Consider the following 21,956-nt stretch of genomic DNA (forward strand, 5'->3'; position numbering starts at 1 on the left):
AGTAATTAGCTTTTAGAATTTGGCATTTTTGTCAAAAATTTTCAACTTTACAAGTGTAGGTAGGTAGGTACATTTAATAAGGGTGTAAATTTCAGAGAGAAGGATTTTTATAATTAAATCCAAGTAAGTAAATGTACAAAATATGTTGATGACTTACCGATGGAAAAAATAATTAATTTGATTTTCCAACGTATCAGCATCATATTCAAGATCTTTTTCAGTTTATAGCCGGTAATCCAGCGGGAAATTGATGTTCTTCATTTCAGGTGATCTGTAACATGGTAAAAAAAAAATTGATTAAGTACTTGAAAATCATTTCAAAACAGGAAGTACTGAAAAAAGTTATTGAAATATTGGAAAAATGGACTCGTGCGAATGAAAAACATTTTTCAAGTAAACGATGAATGAATGAAAATTGAAAAAAAAGTAGAAAAATATTATTGAGATAAGAGATAATTAAATAGGTACCTAGTGAAAAGAACTTTAAATTATTAGAAAAAATGTCTAAAAATTTAAAAAAAATATTTGGTATTAAATTACACAAAAAAATTATTTGAATCAAAGAAAATATTGACAAAGTGCCATAAAAATGATGCAATAGAAATAAGTATGTATACTTAGTTTAAAATATTTAAGCTGCCAAATGAGAAATACGTGAAAATAACATAAGAATTGTTTTCGATTTTTTCGAATGTATTCTTCAATATTTCGCTTTATTTTTAGTTGGGTATTTTAAAATTTAGAGCTACTTAAATGGCCTTCGAAACATTTTCATCGATATGTTTGAGATAATTTAAAACACTCCAAAATGTTTATGAATGTTACAAATTTTTTTAATAATTCTAATGGCAAATACAATATTCAATTCAATTCAATTTAATTTACGAGTATTTTAAATTTTATTTTTTAGTTCCTTTATATTTTCAGTAACACCCTCTCCCCACTTTCCGCCCCAAATAAATCGACATTCAGGTAAGTTATGGTACATAAAAATAGACATTGAAATCTCCACATCAGCAGTAGGTACATCATGCAATTTAATTTTGGCTTACATGGAAAAAACTTTTGGATCCAATTAAGTATTCTAGGGTACCTACCTATCGTTTGAAAAATTGTATCCAAGTAGATCGGATTTGGATCCATTTGAATCCAGCATGCATTTTATTATGTTCTAATGATTATTTTAACCTGAATTTATTTGCGTCTACTTAGTTGGATGGATACTTTTTTTTCAATAAAGCAGATTTTTTCAACAAAAAAATGGTTTCACCATTGAATAAATCCATTCTGATCAATTTGGATTGGGTTAAATCGAATCTGATCATTACAAATTGAATTCCGAGATGAAAAAGATTAGATTTGATTAGGTGTGAACAGATTTAATCTGATCAAAATCATTATCTGATTTAGATCTGTTTGAATCAGATTTCATCAGGAAATGTTCGATCAGATCTGATCAGCTCCAATTATGCCTTCTTCATTTCAATTGATTAGGTCTGAACAAATAATATATTTGATGAAAAGTTTCATCAAATCAGATCTAGTCATATCGAATTGTATCCAAGAAATGTTCGGATCTGATCAGATCTCGTCATATTTCGCTGAATTTAATCGCAGATCCAAATCTGACCCTCTAGCATCGATTGGACAAAAACTCCCTCTAAAACCGGATCAATTTAAATCTAGCAGATTCTAAAACTCTTTCTTTAGGTGATTTATTGGGTATATTTGAACTTCTTTTTTTGTAAATTTGGTCAATTTGGGATTGATTGGATTTCAAACTATTTTCTCTGATAATTCAAATGGACATACTTGGAATACATTTCATATTATTTGTGCTAATTTCACGACAATAGTTTTCAAAACTGAATGGAGGGGGGCTGAAAATAGAATATCATCAAATTTCAGCTTTCCACATAGGTATTTCAGTTTCAACAAATTCTAATTTTTTCTTAAGTAATAAAAAATGATTCAATTTTTTTTTTTGAAAATTCACTAAAAATTAACCAAACATTTATTTTGGTCAATTGATAGTGTACCTTTCTTGAAAACATTGTTTGCAAAAAATGATGATCAATAAAAAATGCCAAAAATTCACAAAAAAATACATAAAAAAATTAGTCGATGTAGCTAAAATTTAACAATTATGTTTCGGCTCAATTTCGAGCCTCAATATGAGGGAAACTTACTGCAGAATCAAAAGATCTGCAAACGGCCCTCGATCAAAACTTCTACTCGATTTGCCAAAAAAAATTTCTCGGAAAAATGAGAGATTTTTTTGTTAGGTACCCTTCTTTTTTTGAATTTTTTGAATTTTTTGAATTAAAAAAAAATGAGTTATAAATTTTTTTTTGACCGACTAATTTCAAGACTTTGAGTTCGAATCAGCTTATTCATCCATAATTGGCAATTTGTCATCGACAAATTCCATTTTCTCGTAAACAACGAATTTTGAGGTTTATTTGCATGTCATTTTCATGCTTAGAAACTTCAAATCAGCAAGAAAGCGACATTAAATCGCAAATTTTGGAAAACAATTTTTTACTTTTTTTTGAGCCTCAAGATGGGTGATTTCCATTAGAAGGAAGCGTTATGGAAGTCCATCACCAAAAATGAATTCACTACCCCCCCCCCACCAAAATTTTTATTTAATTGGCAAAAAACGTTTTTTCTTTAAAAAAAAAAAAAAAAAAAAAAGTGAAAGATGGCTCTTTTGTTACCCTTTACACTTTTTTTTTTCAATTTTCAAAAAGATTGGGGTAAATGTGTTTTCCGACCAATTTGGAGGGGACTATGAGTCCCAATCCTCTGTCCATTTGAAGAACCGCTCGCTCCTATCTGTTGAAAACTGACGAGTTTTCCTCGAATGATTCAATCTTTGGAAACAACGAAGTGGTTATTTTGAATGTACATTTTCTTAAATTATTATTCAGTTCAGATTTTGGGGAAATTTTGCTCATTTTTTGTAGAATATTAAAAAAATTTCAACTACCATCATTCAAGGTAGATTCCTTCAACACTTCAACACGATAAATTCTCATCTCATTCCACATACATACAATGTTTTTCAAACCCAGTCACTAAAACAATTCACTTCAAAATAATGTAATCTCCAGCGAATCACCCTGTATGCAAAAAATTGTTGGCAAACTCGAAAAAATTTAAATAACTCGCAATTAAAATTGGTTTCGGCTCAGTCGGTCCGTAGAGTAATTCAATTTCCATAGAACGTGTACGCGAAAAAGATGCGAACACCGATTTACGCGGTTAACCGTGGTCTGAAAAAATACCAGGCAGAAAAAAATTAATAAAAGGGACAGCAGAAAAATTTATTCGCAGTTTCCAAAATACCCTCAACTCTCATTATTATTCCTGACCAAGAGCCAGATACGGTTGTTTTATCAGTTCGAAGTGAAAAGAAAAATAATACCTCCGCGATAAGAGAGGACACCCTTATACGACTATTTAGCATACTAATACCTTTAAAAAGTTCTCTTTTTCTGAAAAAATTTTAATCTCGAAAGAGAAGTATTTAAAAGTACACTATTTAGCGGTTAATTAAAAATTCGAGTGTTGAATCAACGTTTTTCGCGAGATGTGAAATGTTTACAAAAGGCGTTCGTCACATCCCGATGTTCTGCTGCACATCGAATCGAGATTTTCTCTCATTTTACTGATTTCACATTTCTTTCTCACTTCGTAATAACTTTTTTTCTTCTCGAAAAAGTAGGTACGTGTAAAAAAAAAACAATGGAAAAATATCCTAGTTACCTCTCAAGAGAGGAAAGCTTGTGTTGTGGCGTTTGTGCTAATTGCAATTCCAAGTTCCATAAATTTTAAAACGTTTTCTACCCTTATTTCCTGTTCACGTTCTACATTTATTCGGTGGTTAAAGTTTTTATCAGTTTTACATACTTAATAGCCCATTCGGTATAGGCTTTTAAACGATACTTGTCACATGCAGATTTACATCTAGCTTGTGAACTTGCTCTTGTTCAAAAATCGACAAAAGCTCGACGTGTTTTTTATTCAATCGCACGACCTAATCGCACCCTTTTATTTAATGTGAGGTTTATTCGAATTCGCCTTTGTGCCGAGGCTGATTGAAATTTCTATAGTTTTTCAATATCGACGTAGTAGTTTCCTTTTTTATGGATGGAAAAAAATTGCGAAATTTTCTCTTTTTCCCTTGTGGAAGTTTGTAACATTACATAGGTCATAGGTACGAAATTGAAGTTCAATTTTTCGAGCATTTCGAGAGGTAATTTAAAAAGTTTCTGGGTTTTTGAAACATTTCTCAGATCATTGATGTGTTGTTTTCAGCCAATTTTACCATCCTTGATATTTGTTTTACTTTTTTGACATGATGGTATGTTTTTTGCGCCGAGGGTCATTCCAAAATTTAGTTAACTTTCTAATACATAATTATGCCAAATTTTCGAAAATTTGAAAGAGAATTCAACGATTTTCTGACATTAGGATGTCATGTCAGACTTTAAAAAACAAAAAAAATTCTCATGAATTTCGATATAAGTATTCTGTTTGAGATTTTCATATATTTGTCCAACTACAAAAAACATGAAACAATCGAGATTTTACGAAAAAAAATTAAATTACTCCAGACTTTTAAAAACTTGAAAAAAAATTGACCAATTTCTCATATTTCAATACTTTGTTGGAATCTCTCATCTTTTGAATGACTTTTAAGAACTTGGAAAAAATCCAGCTGAACTCTCTCTCTCGCTCTCTCAAGATTATGTTAAGACTTTAAAAAACTTCAGAAAAATTACAATCTACTAATTTTTGACATGAAGCAAATTTTTTTCGATTTTTCGAAAATAGAGTTCTGCGCCAGGAGCATTCTTGTGGAATTGAGGTTCCATCTTAGGATTATTTTTACTCTCAAGTCTTAAGTAATTCGACCATGTTTTGAAATTTGGTCATTGAAATTGAAAAATTCTGTTCCTCTCCGGTTATCAATGGAAGAGTTCTGCGCGAGGAGGACTTTTGAAAAGAGGAATAGGTAATCAATTTTTATTCTTTTTGGATCCTATGCTTTCGAAAATAGATTTTATCCCACATGATCATCATTGGTCAAGTTTATTCGTTTCCTATATATTTTTCAAAGAGAGGGTTCTGCGCCAGGAGCACGTTTGTAAAATTGAGGTTTCATCCCATTATTGTTTTTACTCTCACGTTATTCGAGCATGTTCCAAAACTTGGTAGTTGAAATTGGAAAAAAATATGGCTTTTCTTTTCTGGTTTCAAATAAAAGAGTTCTGCGCCAGGAGGAGTTTTGAAAATTGAATTTGGATTTCTGTTCTTTTTGGATACAATGTTTTCAGAATGCATTTTAGCCCAAATAATCAACATTGGTCAAAATTCATTTCCGCCATGATTCTCAAAGTGAGAGTTCTGCGCCAGGGGCACTTTTGTAGAATTGAGCTTCCTTCTTGTGATTGGTTTCGCTCTCACGTTCTTCGACATGTTTGAAAATTTAGTCATTGAAATGAGAAAAAAATGTCGTTTCCTTCCTGGTTTTCAGTAGAAGAGTTCTGCGCCAGGAGGAGTTTCAAAAAATGAATATCAATTATTGTTATTTTTGAATCTGGTGTTTTTGGAATGAATTTCAGCTTACATGATCAACATTGATCAAATTTGTTCATTTCTTCCATGATTTTCAAAGCAAGAGTTCTGCGTCAGGAGCATTTATGTGAAATTGAGGTTCCTTCTCGTGATTGGCTATATTTTCGCTTTATTCAAACAATGTTTCAAAACTTGATCTTTGAAATTTAAAAATTTTATTTCCTTGCTTGTTTTCATTGAAGAGGTTCTGTGCCACAAGGAGTTTCAAAAAATGAATATCAATTTTTGTTCTTATTTGCACTTTTGCCTAAATGATCATCCTTTGTCAAATGTAATCATTTCCTCCATGATTTTCAAAGAGGGAGTTCTGCGCCAGGAGCATTCATGTAAAATTGAGCTTCTTTCTTGTTATTGGTTTTACTCTCACGTTCTCCGATAAAGTTTCGAAATTTAGTCGTCGAAATGGATAAAATGTCTTTTCCTTTCTGGTTTTCAGTAGAAGAGTTCTGCGCCAGGAGGAGCTTTGTAAAATGGATGTCTATTTTTGTTCTTTTTGGGTTCGATGTTTTTGGAATGGTTTTTTAGCCTAAACGACCAACCTTGGTCTTTATCAATCTCCCACCAGATTCTCAATGAGAGAGTTCTGCGCCAGGAAGACTTCTGAAAAGTGATTATTGATTTTTGTTCTTTTTGGATCTGATGTTTTTGGAATGGTTTTCAGCCTAAATGGTCAACATTGGTCAAACCTGTACAGATGCTGTACTAAGAATCAAAGAAATCTCAAGTCGGATAAATAATCAATGTTGATATAACGATGTATTCGACAACAATAACAAAGTAAAATTTTGGTAACTATTTTATAAACGAAAACAAAGCGATGCGCGACGGCCGCGTATTTTTATATTTGAATAGCCGCGTATTACCGGCACATAGCTCCCCCTCTAGTGGGAAACTAGCGATTTGAAAACGATACATTACGCGACGATTTTTTAAGAATTTCAGCGACGAAATCGGTCAAATCGTTATTTAACAAAAATGCTGGTTTCACGCGATCTACGGATACAACCTTACATTTACCGTCGATATCGATTTTGAAAATTTTATCATTACGCTCGATCACACGATACGGACCTGCGTACGGAGGCTGTAGAGCTCGACGTTGTACATCTATTCGTAAGAAAACATGACTACAATTTTTTAATTCGCGAGGAAAATAAATCGAATTTTGTTTACGCTCTTTACGTGTAATATTGGCTGCGTCAGTAATTGCCTGATTCATACGCTGAACGAATTCGGGAGCATTTTGAATTTTTTCGGTAGGAGTGAAAAAATCACCAGGCAAACGAAGTGCAGTACCATAAGTAAGTTGTGAGGATGAGACGTTTTGATCATCGTGAATGGCGGATCGCAAACCAAGTAAAATAATCGGCAAAACGTCTACCCAGTTGGGTGTCTGATGTGCCATAATGGCAGCTTTCATGACACGATGCCATCGTTCAACACGACCATTTGACATAGGATGATATGCAGTAGTAGAATTACGTTGAATACCGTATAATGCGGTTAACTTTCTGAATAAATCAGATTCAAACTGCCGACCTTGATCAGTGGTTACTGTAGCAGGTACACCGAAGCGCGGTACCCATTGAGTAGCTAGTATTTCTCCAACTTTCTCCGCTGTAATGGTATTGGTTGGAAATGCTTCAGGCCACCTCGAAGTTCGATCGATGATAGTGATAACGTAGGTCATTCCCCTTGAGGGTGGCAGAGGCCCAACAATGTCCATATGTATGTGTTGGAATCGATCTACTTTTTCAAAAACTCCAAAAGGTGATTTAGTATGACGATAAATTTTTACCTTTTGACATTGTTGACATGCGCGAGCCCATAGACGACAATCGTGTTGAATACCAGGCCAAACGAAGCGATCGGATACCATTTGAGCTGTTTTTCGGATACCGGGATGAGATAAGTTGTGAATACTAGAGAAAACGGTGAATCGAAATTTTTTTGGAACGACTGGTCGTGGTTTGACACCGGACATGTCGCAAAGTAACGTTGAATCACTTTCAGGTAATTTTTTTGCTGCAATTTTTAGAGAGGAGTCACCATTTAACAGGTTTTGAATTTCCTCGTCAATAAGCTGTTCGCGAGCGAGTTCTGTATAGTCAATTGCAGGTATTGATTGAATAGCAGTAACCATACGAGACATTACATCTGCTGGAATATTATCAGCGCCGGTGATGTAACGAATATCGGTTGAGAATTGACTAATGAAGTCAAGTTGGCGAGCTTGTCTAGGTGAAGCTTTTTCATTTTTTTGGAAAAATGCGAACGTTAACGGTTTATGATCAGTGTAGATACTAAATTCTCGACCTTCGAGTTGAGAACGGAAATGTTTTATAGATGCAAAAATAGCTAATAACTCACGATCATAAGTACTGTATCGAGATTCAGTTTCTGACAAACGTCTTGAAAAAAATGAGAGAGGCTCTAACGTTTCACCTCGAATCTGCTGCAACACTGCACCAATCGCAGTATTGGACGCATCAGTCATTAAAACAATCGGACATTTTGGATCAGGATGATGAAGAAGAATTGCATCGGCTAAACGAGATTTCAATTCGTTGAAAGCAGTTTCGGCATCAGCAGACCAGGTAAGCGGGGTTTTGTCATTTTTCTTATTCGACTTGATAATCGATTGAAGTCGTCTCTGAATATCTGCAACACCTGGCATGCACCTGCGATAAAAACCAATCATACCAATAAATCTTTTTAAACCAGCAACATCGACAGGTTTCGGATAATCGATGATTGGACGTATACGTTCGGATGATGGTTGGATACCGTTTGTGTTGACCTGATATCCGAGGAATTCGATGCTATCTTGCGCATACACGCATTTATTAGCGCTCAAAATTAAACCTGCCTGCGCGAGGCGTTCTAAAACGATACGTACGTGTTTTTCATGCTCTTCTGTCGAGTTTGAGACAATTAAAATGTCGTCGATATATACGTACACAAAAGGTAAGTCACGGAGAATGCCATCCATGAACCTTTGAAAAGATTGCGCTGCATTTTTCAGACCAAATGGCATAAATGGGAACTCGAATAAACCGAACGGGGTGATGACTGCGGTTTTTTCAACATCACCTGGTGCTACAGGAATATGATAATATGCACGTTTAATATCGAGTTTAGTAAATTTTACAGCACCATGAAGAGTCGCATTAAAATCGAGAATGTTTGGTACTGGATATTTGTCCGGTTTCGTTACGGAGTTTAATTTACGATAATCACCACACATTCGCCATTGTTCTTCGCCTTTTTTACTTGCAACGTGAAGTGGCGAGGCCCATGGGCTTTTAGATGGCCGAATTTCACCCTTGCGCAGCATTTCCTCAAATGCGAGCTTCGCAGCTTTCAGCTTTTCGGGCGATAACCGTCGTGCTTTAGCTGGAATGGGAGGGCCGGTGGTTTCAATTACGTGTTGAGTTGAATGAGTAACGCCGCATTCACGTTTGATATTTGGTCTAGTCAAATCTGGAAATTGTTCTAAAATTTTCGCGAATTCTTGTGAACGATCTACAGTGCTTACCGAGGTATGTGAAATATCTATCGATTGAATTATACCACCAGTAAACAACTGAGTTGCCGCGTCGATAAGTTTTGCATGCTTGAGATCGGGTAATAAATGGTAATTTGCTAGGAAATCAGCGCCAATTATCGGTATTGCAACGTCAGCGATAATAAAAGGCCAAACAAAACTGCGTCGCAAACCCAACGTTAACTCTAGTAGACGTGTACCATACGTAGAGATTTTGGTATTGTTTGCTGCGTATAATGTGGCTCTGGAGCGTCGGCCTCGATCTATTGATTTCGCAGGAATTACAGAAACTTCGGCACCGCTGTCAATCAGATATTTTTGGTTAGAATTACGATCATATACAAATAAACGGCGAGATTTAACGGGAGGCGCGCCATACGCCGCTATTTGGAGCGCCGATCTTGGTTTTCCGGCGATTTTGACGTTGATCTACCGGATTTAGAGTAGGTACAACCATCACGGCATTTTTTAGCGTTATCTCCAAAAGCATTATGAAACCAACAATAGTCTCTGTTTTTCGGTGTCTGAGATCTATGCTTGGAATGATTACGATTACCTGATTGATTGCGAGTGCGCGAACGACTACGGCGTTGCATTTCGAATAATTTATCAACTGACTTTGTCAACTCTTCGATCTTTTTGAGCAAATCGTCTGGCTCTCGTTTAGGGCTTTGGCTGCGTGACGATTGAACAGCACTGACAGAAACATTCGCAGATGTACCGGAATAATATTCCATAGCGGAATCTGCGGCAGCGGCGATCTTATCTACATCTGTGGTACCGGAAGCAACGATAATTAATTGTACCTGATTTGGCAATCTTTTCAGAAATAGATCGCGGAGTAGATCGTTCGTTGCGCGATTTTCTGCCAATTTTCGCATATCTCGAAGTAAGCTGGATGGTTTGCGATCACCCAGTTGACATCCCTCGAGCAGCTGAGCTATTTGCTCGGAATTCGAAGGTTCGTATTCGGATATAATTCGGTCCTTTAAAACTTGAAAAGGATTTTCAGTAGGTGGGTGAAATAAAATATCTTGTACTCGCGCGGCTACTTCCGGTGTAAGACCGGTCGCTAAGTGATTAAATTTATTTTTTTCGGATACAACGTTACCCATACTTAAGCGTAATTCGACTTGGCATATCCATACTCAGACATTATTCGGCGCGAAAGGTGGAAATTCGACTTTGACCGCGTTGATAACTGCCCTATCAGCGCCATTCGTAGCTGAACCATTATTCGCCGAAGTGCCAGTTTCGCCGCTTTCGTTCATCATTTTTTCGTCGGAGGTCACCAATTGTACAGATGCTGTACTAAGAATCAAAGAAATCTCAAGTCGGATAAATAATCAATGTTGATATAACGATGTATTCGACAACAATAACAAAGTAAAATTTTGGTAACTATTTTATAAACGAAAACAAAGCGATGCGCGACGGCCGCGTATTTTTATATTTGAATAGCCGCGTATTACCGGCACAAAACCTATCAATTTCCTACGTGATTTTCATAGATGGAGTTCTGCGCCAGGAGCATTTTTGAAATTGAGGTTTTTTGTTGTGGTTGGTTTGACTATCACGTTAGGCTCGAACATGTTTCAGAACTTAATCGCTGAAATTGGAAACATTAATTTTCCTCGCCAGCTTTCCATAGAAGAGTTCTGCGCCAGGAGGAGTTTTGAAAAGTGCATTTATTTTTTTGTTTATTTTGGATTCGATCTTCTTGGAATGGATTTGAGCCTACAAGATCACCATTGGTCAAAATTATTCATTTCCTTCATGATTTTCAAAATGATAGTTCTGCGCCAGGAGGAGTTTTAAAAATGCATATCCATTTCTATTCTTTTGGATTCTATCTTCTTGGAATGGATTTTAGCCTATATGATCATTATTGGTCAAATTTATTTATTTCTTTCATGACTTTCAAAGAGAGAGTTCTGCGCCAGGAGCAGTTTTGCGAAATCCATCTTATTTCTTGTGATTAGTTTTACTCTCACGTTATTCGAGCATGTTTCAAAATTTAGTCGCTGAAATGAGGAAAAATATCTTTTCCTTGCTGGTTTTCAATAGGAGAGTTCTGCGCCAGGAGGAGTTTTGAAAAATGAAAACCTATTTTTGTTGTTTTTGAGTCCGATGTTTTGGGAATGAGTTTTGGGCTACATGATCAACATTTGTGAAATTTATTCATTTCTTGTCCAATAAAATCCTCAGAGGTACATATATCCTTTGATCGAACTCGGCTTCTTTTAAATCGACGAGGTCTATTCAGAAGATCGATGAGATGTTTTTGCCTCAATTTGACCATTTTTGGTTTTGTTTTAGCTTTTCTCATTTTTTGAAAAATGTAGCTCAAATATGAAGTCTTTCGAATGCAAAGAGGGGGGGGGATCATCAAAGTTTTCTCAAAAAATTGTTTTCAGATTTGAAATACGATGCATAAAACTATTTTTTATTTTTTCCATCGATGAAAAGAGCCCCCAAATTCGACGACTCAACGTAAAAAAAATCACCAACACCGAAATGAAAAACCCCCGCAATACTTTCGAATCACCCTGTTAGCAATATTATCGATGAAATTATCTCGAATTTTTCGTTTAGTCTGGTAGTACGTACAAAAAGGAATTCAGGTGATTTCCACTATCACGTACAACACGTTGTAAGACGTCGCATCGTCTGTATTTTTAATGACCTCGATATTATAAGTAGTAGGAGACTGGAGTTATACAGTATAAAGGCTCGCCTCAAAACAACCGCTCACTTTGCTCCAGCATCGGTCTCGTTTCGATGTAGTACCTATAAAGTTTATAAAACGATAAAAAGCCAACCGTAGAATATAAGTTGAAGGAAAATATTTTACCAACTGTTTAAACAAGTTTATACAAAGAGAGAAAACCCCTTCGGCTTTTATTTCCTTATAATATAGGTGGAAAAATTTTCGCCAGCTCATTGCACCGCGATGAGATAGACGAGCTTTGTTACAATTTTAAACGCAACGCAAATAAATAAAACGTGTGAAAGTTTTCTAAAAATTATTCCTTTTACAAAGTCGAATTATGGTAGTTGGTCTGATAAGATGCGAGAGTTTTTACGGTTTAAAATTTTCATTTCTTTTTCGGCACAAGATTCGATATAATATTAAAACATACAAAAGAGGGAGTAAAACGTATACTATCTACACTCTATACCTATTCGACCGCCTATTTACACGTTTCATATCACTTTATACTACAAATAAGTTGTAAAAGTTTTTCCAAACGGCCTGCCTTATATGTATTCTTTTTCTTTTTATAACCCAAGTCCGCCTTATTTGTTCAAACTATTCCAATACTACACTACGATACGTATATTTATACGAGTTCGATAGTAATGGAAAAATTGTGTTCAATGAGAAACTATTCTTCGTATGTTCACGTAGGTAGGTATCTATCTATATACTCGAGTAATTTCGCTTCATCGATGAAAGAAGAAAGAAAGATGACAAATACAATGCGAGAAAAAGAAACGGGCACGCGTCGGGGAAGGTTTTTCATATTGTGAAAAATTGCGTTAGGTATATTTATTGCAGTTTATACATCAATCCTTCAAGTACCATCGAATATATGTCTGCGAGCTAGTATATACTATAAAATACTCATATATGCATCGGTTCGCTAGCTTTATTAAATATCGAGACATGTTTTCCCCTCCCTCCTTGCTCTGTCATCGTCTTGGTACCGATCTTTTATTGTGACAAGTTCTTTTGTCGTGTTATTTGGTATTAATTTTATCCACTCGTCACTCTTTTTGGAAAACTTGTGCTGTATGAGAATTCGTCAACTTATTTATACGAACTAAGCATATCAGGAATGAAGTAAATTTTGATGAAATGGTTTGTGGTTTGTTTAACTTTTCTCTTCTCTTTTCTATCATCCCTATATAATTTCGAATAAGTATTGAATGAAAGCATTCCAGATTCCGATTCAAAGATGAAAAAATGGAAATAAAAACAACCACAAAACAAACTGCGAATGATAAGATAAGTACATAGATAGGTGTTCATTTTTGTGAAGGGAAAACTGATTGTTTAGTTGGTTGAGGTCACATCTCACATCCAAGCATCTAGTATCTTGAGTCTGAAACGTCATGACATTAAATAAACTATTGAACTTTGCAATTTTAATATTATATTATTCGCTGCTTTATAAACATTTTAACTTTTTAAAAAGTTTCAATTCTATCGAGAAAAAATAACACATTTATTAAGCGTGGAGAATTTTCTGGGAAAATTTCCGCGGAAACTTCCATTGTCAGGATAAATTCCCACATTTGAATCATTGGCAACAACTTTTCAACGTGATTTCTCCTCATCATATGACAGGTAATGTTTGTAAAACGTCACTTATGGAAATTTTCTACCCAAAAGCTGATTTATTTTGTCAATTTGAAATGAAACATAGGAAATAAATTCGACGATGATGAGAGAAGTGAAGAAATGGGTGTGGGGAGAAGGTGAAGGGTAAATATATTTCATCTTACTAACCCAGACCAACGTTGTTGTCTCAAAGTGAGTATAATAATTTGCAAAAAAAAAAAAACAACAACAATTCAAATCATTAATGTACCAGAAAAAACATTAGGATTTAAAAAATTTTTATAATAGAATTTGTTCAAATTGAGAGTTTTGATTTTTTTAACCCCCCCCCCCCTCCCCCCCCAACCTCGCTCTTACAAAGGCAAATATTTAAAATTTTGGGAAAATAATATAATAATTAAATTTTGTTGAAAACATTCCATTGAAGTTGACTATGCTGCAATACGGTGGACATGATTTTTTTCAGATTTATTTTCATAAAGCCACCACAATCGCTCATTTTTTCAAATTTCAGACTGAGAAGATACAGAAATTCCAAATTTTTAAAAACTTGAAAGAAAATCTATAAACTTTGAACTTTTAGATGTGCTGACTTTTGAAATTTGAAAAAAAAATATATACCTAGTTGACTTTCTGAAAATTATTATGCCAGACTTTAAGAAGTTTGGAGAAGAAAACCGACTATCAATCAATGTGAGGTTGCTGACTTGAAAAATAATTAAATAATAGGTAAGTATTGAATTTACTGAAATAAAAAACATATCCATGAAAACATTCCTCTGCAGTGAGGGGACTTTACATTCATCTTTGTTTAGACGACAGCATAATTGAGTAAAATTGTGAAAAAAATGATAAAAATATTACAAAAGTGCTCAAATTAATATAAAAAAAAGTTGTTGAAAATTATCTATGAAAAATTGATCAAATAAGTATTATCAAAATGGAGTAAACTATTGGAAAAATCACACACTTGAAGTACCATAAAAAATGTGCCATCAAGATCACATGAAACCTGCCAAGAATTGATGGAATTTCAATGAAATTGTGCCAAACTTTGCAACAATCTTTTTTTAAAATATTGTTCAAAAAATTTATTAGAATTACATAAAAACGATTAAATTTTGATAAAATCCCTCAAAATGAAAAAATTGATTATTTTTTTTAATTTCATAAAAATTTGTCAAAGTTGTAAAAAATATTATAAAATTTGTCAAACTGGAGTTTTAGTCGTTACAAATCAGCAAAGTTGAGCCACGTTTGCAAAAATTGCTTGAAAATTTCTGAACATGTTATGAAAGCAGTTGGACAGTCTTCTTCTTCTTCCTCGCTTGCCCATATCCCGGCATTGCGACTACAAAATCCCCGCAACCAGTTCCCTCCAGCTATCTCTGTCCTCTGCCTTTGTCGTGCATTCTCCCAGTGACATTTTGGCAGTTTTCTTGATCAAGTCTTGTGTATCAGGTGGGTGATCTTCTCCTTCCTCTCTTGCCTTCTATGTGGCCTTGGACTGTCAATTATTCCAAGTTGTCCTGTCCCACGATATGTCCGAAGTAGCGCAGTATTCGTCTCCTGATGACTGTGCTTAGTCTTTCCTTTACACCCAGTTGTTGTAGTATTGATGCATTTTTTGTTCTTTTCTGGACCCATGATATCCTTACCATGCGTCTCAAGCAGTACATTTCGAATGCGTCAATTTTATCTTGATCTGCCTTGCGTATTGTCCAGCACTCTGACGCATACAGGAAGATAGAGAAGTCTAGCGTTTTTACTATTCTCAGCTTTGTGGTCTTTGTAATGTTGTGGCTTTTCCATATCCGGTTGAGCTTTCACATTGCTGTCTTTGCTATAGCTGACCTTCTCCTGATTTCTCCAGCTGAGCTTCCCTAATTTGTTATTAATGAACTAAGGTACAAGAAGTCCTATACAACCTCTATACCATCAATCTCCAATATTTCAGGTCTGTTCTTTTGCTCCCTATCGATTATCATTATTTTTGTTTTTCCTTTGTTGACCCTCAGGCCTGCCTCATTGCTGGCTTCTTTGATTTTGCTGAGCATTTCCTTCATCTCATCTGGTGTCTCTGTAAGTAGGGTTGTGTCATCAGCATATCATAAGTTTGACAATGTCTTTCCTCCAATCCCTTTTCCCAATCCTCTAGGGCAATTCTCATTACTCATTCTCCTTATGCATTGAAGAGAATTGGGCTTAGTATGCATCCCTGCCCAGTTGGGTGAAAATCTGCCCTTCTGCCAATAAATACGAGGTAAAGAGCAGTTTAATTGGCGTTTTATACTACAACGCGACTTTAAACTGCTGCCATGCAGCAGATTTTACAGTTTTCAAAATCGCGCTTCAATTCACAGACGTAATTTGAAGCAAATTTTCAGGTTGTCACATTTTCTGCTAATAAACACGCCACAAGAATATTTTGTAGCGTATTTTTATCGCGTAAAGCCGCGACGCTTCTAATTATGTGGTGTATTTTTGCACGCTGAAAAAACCAGCCACAAAAATACGCTTTGCAAATATTTTGTAGCGTATTTATTCGCATAGTTGCTGAAAAATGCGTGTAAATGTGGTATTTTGCGCGTGTGTTTCAGCTTAGTATATAAATCTTTAGTCACATCTACCAAGTGCTGTGGTGGCATAGGTAGCAAGGATTCTGCTCTCAGATCCGGGGACTCGAGTTTGATCCCCGCTGGTGCCAAAAAATTTTTCAAGAATATTGATCAATGGCAGATTTTTACACGTAAATAAAATACGCGCCAATTAATGAGCAGAAAAAGCATTGGCGTAAAGTGTTAAATCTCCTGCCCATGTTTTTATGTCGTGTAAGAGCAGATTTTCAACCAACTGGGTGTCTTACTCCCTTTGCTGTATGGAAATGATTGGTAAACTCTCCTTCAACTCTCACCTGTGCCACGTTGTCCTCATACAGACTCTCCATAAGACTGACAAGGTGCTCTGGTACTCCAAGCTTTTTAAGGTTTTGTCAGAGGATCTTCCACTTCACATTGTTGAATGTCTTCTTGTAGTCAATGAAGCACATGTACACTGGCTTGTTGAATTCTCTTGCCTTTTCAATCACTTGGCGTACATTTAGGATTTATTCTCTTGTGCCTCTTCATGGCACAAAACCTGCCTGTTCTGGTGGTATCTATGGCAGGATGTACGCTTGTGTACGATTGCCAGTAGTACCTTGCTTGTGTGTGATATCATTGAAATAGTTCTGTAGTTCGAGCATTCCATCTTTGAGCCTTTTTTGTGCAGAGGTACACACACAGATGTAGTCCAGTGTATGGGCCATTTTCCTTCTTCCCAGACCTTGTTGCAGATTCTGTGCAGCACTGTTAGCTTAGTTGGACAATACTGAAGATAAAATATGCCCAAATATCGAAAAAAAATTGTAGAAGATTATTTTATAGTGATCAAATAGGCACCTACTTATTTTTCAAAATGAAAAAAAAAAAACAAGGCAAAAATAACATAAAGGGTCACAGAAAAATCTAAAATTGGAATATAAATTGCTAAATCCAAAAAAAAATCGAAAAAATTTTGAAAATCTGGTAAAATTACATAAAAATATTCAAAATTCGCCAGAAAATCGATAGAATATGCTCAAAGTTGAGCAAAATTTGTTGAAATGTTATATAGATTATAGAACATAAAGTTTTACGGATAAAATTGGTCAAATATCTTCAAAATGGAATAATATTCGGCAAAAATTACCTACCCACTTGAAGGGCCATAAAAATTGTAAAATGGGCATGAAGTTATGTAGGTAATCTGACCAAGAATTTATGAAATTTTTGTAAAGTTGAGGTGAACTTGACAACAAATTGCTTGAAAACTTCATTAAAAGTTGTTGGTGAACTACCTCAAAATTTGAGTAAAATTTGGAAAAATCAAGTCAAAAAATAATTTCTCCAACTCCTGCTTCAAATTTTTATTTGAAAAAAAAAATGAAAAAAAAGAGGAATCAAATGGGGGGAGGGGGAAATGCTGATTTCTTCGATAAAAATTTGAATCCACCTACACTGAAAGAAATAAACAGTAATAGTTACATTGAAATGATGCACTCAGTGCACTAAAACGCGGTAATTTTGGTATAGGAATGAAACGCATTAATCAGTACATATTTAGAGAAGTAACTATTACACAGAAGTGCAGTAACCATTCCATCGCTTTTATTCAACAATAATTTAAAAAGTGGGGATAGGTGATATCAATTTCACGTTTCTCCGCACATCTAAATAACACTAGGCAACGGCATATTTGTTTTCTGGTCGAAAATGGGCTTAATCGATAGTTTAGACCCTAAAACAAAAAACAGAGTGAGGTTTTTCAATTTGAGTTGTTTTTGTAGTCAGGAGAGATGATCAAAGTTGCAAAAATGGCCGTTTTTGCCCTATTTCACGAGTCTGTGGCGACATCAGTATCATGTTTCAAAAAAAACCAAGGTCATATTCGGATTCTACGCACTTTTTTAAGTAAACATCTTTACCGGATTTTTGATTTTCGAACATTCAAGCGCATACGGAAGATTTTTGTTTGTAATACGAAATTTTTACTGCACTAGAACCTCGCTGGCGTGAACACGGTTCCGTGCCACGATTACATCATGGAGTAACGCCAGCGTCGCGCGCTCCGAGTTTTAAAATATGTTACAAACAAAAATCTTCCATATGCGCTTGAATGTTCGAAAATCAAAAATCCGGTAAAGATGTTTACTTGAAAAAGTGCGTAGAATCCGAATATGACCTTGTTTTTTTTTGAAACATGATATTGATGTCGCCACAGACTCGTGAAATAGGGCAAAAACGGCCATTTTTGCAACTTTGATCATCTCTCCTGACCACAAAAACAACTCAAATTGAAAAACCCCACTCTGTTTTTTGTTTTAGGGTCTAAACTATCGATTAAGCCCATTTTCAACCCGAAAACAAAAAAAAGGTCAAAAATTGTTGCCTAGTGTAATTCTCACTGCAACGAATCTTTCTAGACCTAATTTCCCTAAGAAAATGTTCCTACCTGACTGGGATTCGAACCTGCGACCTCTCGTTCCTAACTACCTACACTTAACGACATGACTGTGAGTAGAATATTTGATTCAAGCCCTCGAAGTATTTATAGATTTTTCACTGTTTGAAAAAAATGATTTCATTGCAGTACGGCGATGTACTCAGTACATCGTTTACTGTATTCAGTAAATCACTACATGGTTCTCAGTCATGTTTAAGGAATTGTTACGAAGAGAATTTACAAAAAAAAAAGTACCGTTATTGACTTCGACACAAATAAAACCAACAAGCTTACTATGAGAAAAAAATATGTAAAATTGCTGAGGTAACAGAAAAAAGCTGAGCTTGCTGAAAATGAATCGCGCGATATAACGGTACATCGCAAATATGGAAGGGAATTTTTTGGCAATTTATCCACATATTATTATCGAGTTAGTCAGTCGTGGAAAAAATTACAAAGTCACATATTCGCTCTTCTGATCGTTGATAATCGAGCCGAAAAATAAGCTCAACGTTGAGTCTTCCACTTCTCGTCCGTGTAGAGAATTAATTTTGAAAAAAAAAAAGAAGTTCGGTAGTTTTTGTCTTTTATATTCTGTTGAATTTTTGACGAAGCATTTTATTATTGATATTATTTTGTATGAAAGAAATCTTGTTAATATTTCGTTGTTTTAACAATAATTTACGTATTCGAGAAGTTATAGTTCGATTTTCTCCAATTGTGTTGACTGTTAATACCTGTGTTTGGAAAATAAAACTAGAAAAAAAATTCTGGCCGAGCATCTCGTCGTGTCAATTATTTTTCGTCGAAAAAGTCATATGTTCCATGGTGCTGGTTAATTGTCATTGAAGAAGTTGAATTGGCCATTTTTTTCAACGGAGACGTGAGCAGAGTAGATTCGAAATCTCATTGAGGGTTCAAGATCAATTTATTTCTGGTTTCAAAGGTCCAAATCCCCCCTTACAACTTGGCGCCCAACTACGTTGAATCCTGTCCTGAATCAAAGGGTCCAATTTATACAGAAGTTGTTCAATCCAGTCCAGATCGAATCAAAGGGTCCAATTTATACAGAAGTCGTCATCTAGTTGTTCAATCCGTTCCAGATCAAAGGGTCCATTTTTCCTGTGAAAACTCAAGATGTCTGGTCAACATTCAATCCAGGTAGAATGATTTTACGTACATCATCGAATTCGTGAAATTTGAGAGAAAGTAGATTGGAAAATTCTGTGTTCATGTGTAACTTTACTATTTACTGATTTTTGTCCCAAATTTTTACTTTATTTACAATTTTGAAATTCACTTTGGTCCCAAATTTCAAATTTTATTTACGTTTTTGAGACTTATTTTATACCAAATTTTACTGGTATTTACTTCGCGATTTATTTTGTCCCAAAATTTCAAATTTATTCACATTTTCGTTATTTATTGTTTCCCAACTTTGAATCAGTGTCCTTTAATTGAAATACGTAAATTGAGTTATTTATGACCGAAAAAACCCCCTCCACTTCGTGGATTTATGGGTTACAAAAAACTGAGTTAGTTGAGTTATTGAAGGCATATCAATTTAAGACTGAAAATAACGTTGAAAATTTACGAAAACGTGTTCGTGATTTTGTTGTTCTTTTTTCGAAAGAAGGGTTGAAATTAGAGAAAATTTATAAAAAATACTTAAAGTCAGGGAAAAACGCAGAATTTTACAAACAAATTTCGGATTATTTGAGTGAGAAAAAACGAAAATATAAACAAGGGAATTATTGGGATATTTTTGAAAAAAATTCAGATACAGAAAGAGCAGCTCTCCTTTTGGAACAAGAAGAAGACGAACAAAACGACAACTTACTTGACCTTGACATTAACAAAATCAAAGAACGAGAAAAAGAAATACGTTTGGCTCGTATCCAAATATTAATTAAATTTTTGAACTTTCTTGGGAACCATAGAAGAGATATGACATCCCCAAAACTAACTGCACCACCGACCCCATCTTTTTCAGGTAACAAACATGAAGATATTACTCGGTTTTTCAAACAATTTGAAGCGATTGCGACTTATTATAAATGGGAGGAGGACAAGGTCAAAATGACATGGCTTGAATTCTACCTTAAAGATGACGCACTTGATTTATTTCATCACGCAAAAACCACTCAAAACACGTACGATTTGATGAAAATATTTTTAACTACTCGTTATACTCCAAACGTGCAACAGATAAAAAATAAAATAAAAAAATTGCGTTATCAGAGTGGTGATGACATTGATAGCCACATCGAAACAGTGAAAAAATTGCTGAAAAAAATCGAACCTAATATTACTGAGGAACGACTATGTAAAAAAATAAAAAAAACGTTATCCGCGACTCTCGTTGAAAAAATTGGTTTATTTGACAATACAACAGAACAAAAATTGAGGCAGAACATTGCGAACTATGAGGAAACCCTGTACATTCGTGACCAAATAAATGATAAAGATACAAAAGCTACTCTTGACAAAATTGCAAAGGAAAATCAGGAAGAACCAAAGAACATTTTTGCTGTACAAAATCATCCGCAAAATAATTTCAGACCACGACAAAATAATCGGAACTTCAACAATTTTAATAATAACCAAAATAACAATAGAAATCAAAATTCAGAAAATCAACCCCAATGTTTTGGATGTGGAAAAACGGGTCACATTAGACGTAACTGCTGGTATAACAATCAAAACAATAATCAAAATTTTCAAGCTCCAGGAAATCAAAATTTGGGAAATTTTGGGTACAACAATAATGGAAATTCGGGTCAAAATTTTCAAAATAATAATTCCACCCCAAAATGCTATTTTTGTGGAAAATTTGGCCACTACGCGAATAATTGTTGGTATAAAAATGGAAATGGTGGAAATCCAGGTCAAAATGCTCAAGGAAATAATTCCGCCCCAAAATGCAATTTTTGTGGAAAATTTGGTCACTTTGTGAACAATTGTTGGTATAAAAATGGAAACGATGGTAATTTGGGTCAAAATGTTCAAGGTAATGGTAATCCAGGAAATAGAAGAGGTTTCCGAAATAATCAGGGTAACTATAATGGTCAAGGACCACAAAACACTGAAAATAATCTGCCAATCAATAACTCAAAAAACACGAATGATGAAAAATCATCAGAAACACAAAAAAACAATTAGATAGGGGTACCGTTTTCACGGCAACAAACGGAGATGGGGAAGAGGTAGGGCAGGAAAATTTTTCTGAAATTGTTAATATTGTAAATAAAATAATAAAAAATAACCCTTCCTCTGAAACCTCCGCCTATCAGATTGTCAATACAACTGGTACCCCTTCACTCAAAATCCCGATCATGTTAAAAATAGCAAACAAAAAACTTAACGCGATAATTGACACCGGATCATTTATCA

At 34.9% G+C, this 21,956-nt stretch overlaps 1 protein-coding gene across 1 annotated transcript in view; it reads right to left on the minus strand.

Annotated features, from left to right (window-relative positions):
- gogo (golden goal) overlaps positions 1-21,956 on the minus strand; it is a 235,284-nt gene that overhangs the window by 40,925 nt on the left and 172,403 nt on the right. The window contains exon 4 of the mRNA XM_065365706.1: positions 158-271. Coding sequence (XP_065221778.1) covers positions 158-203 — 46 coding nt within the window. The 5' untranslated portion in view covers positions 204-271. The remainder of the gene's footprint in view (positions 1-157; positions 272-21,956) is intronic.

The sequence above is a fragment of the Planococcus citri genome, chromosome 5, assembly GCF_950023065.1.
Source record: "Planococcus citri chromosome 5, ihPlaCitr1.1, whole genome shotgun sequence".
Classification (NCBI taxonomy): Eukaryota; Metazoa; Arthropoda; class Insecta; order Hemiptera; family Pseudococcidae; genus Planococcus; species Planococcus citri.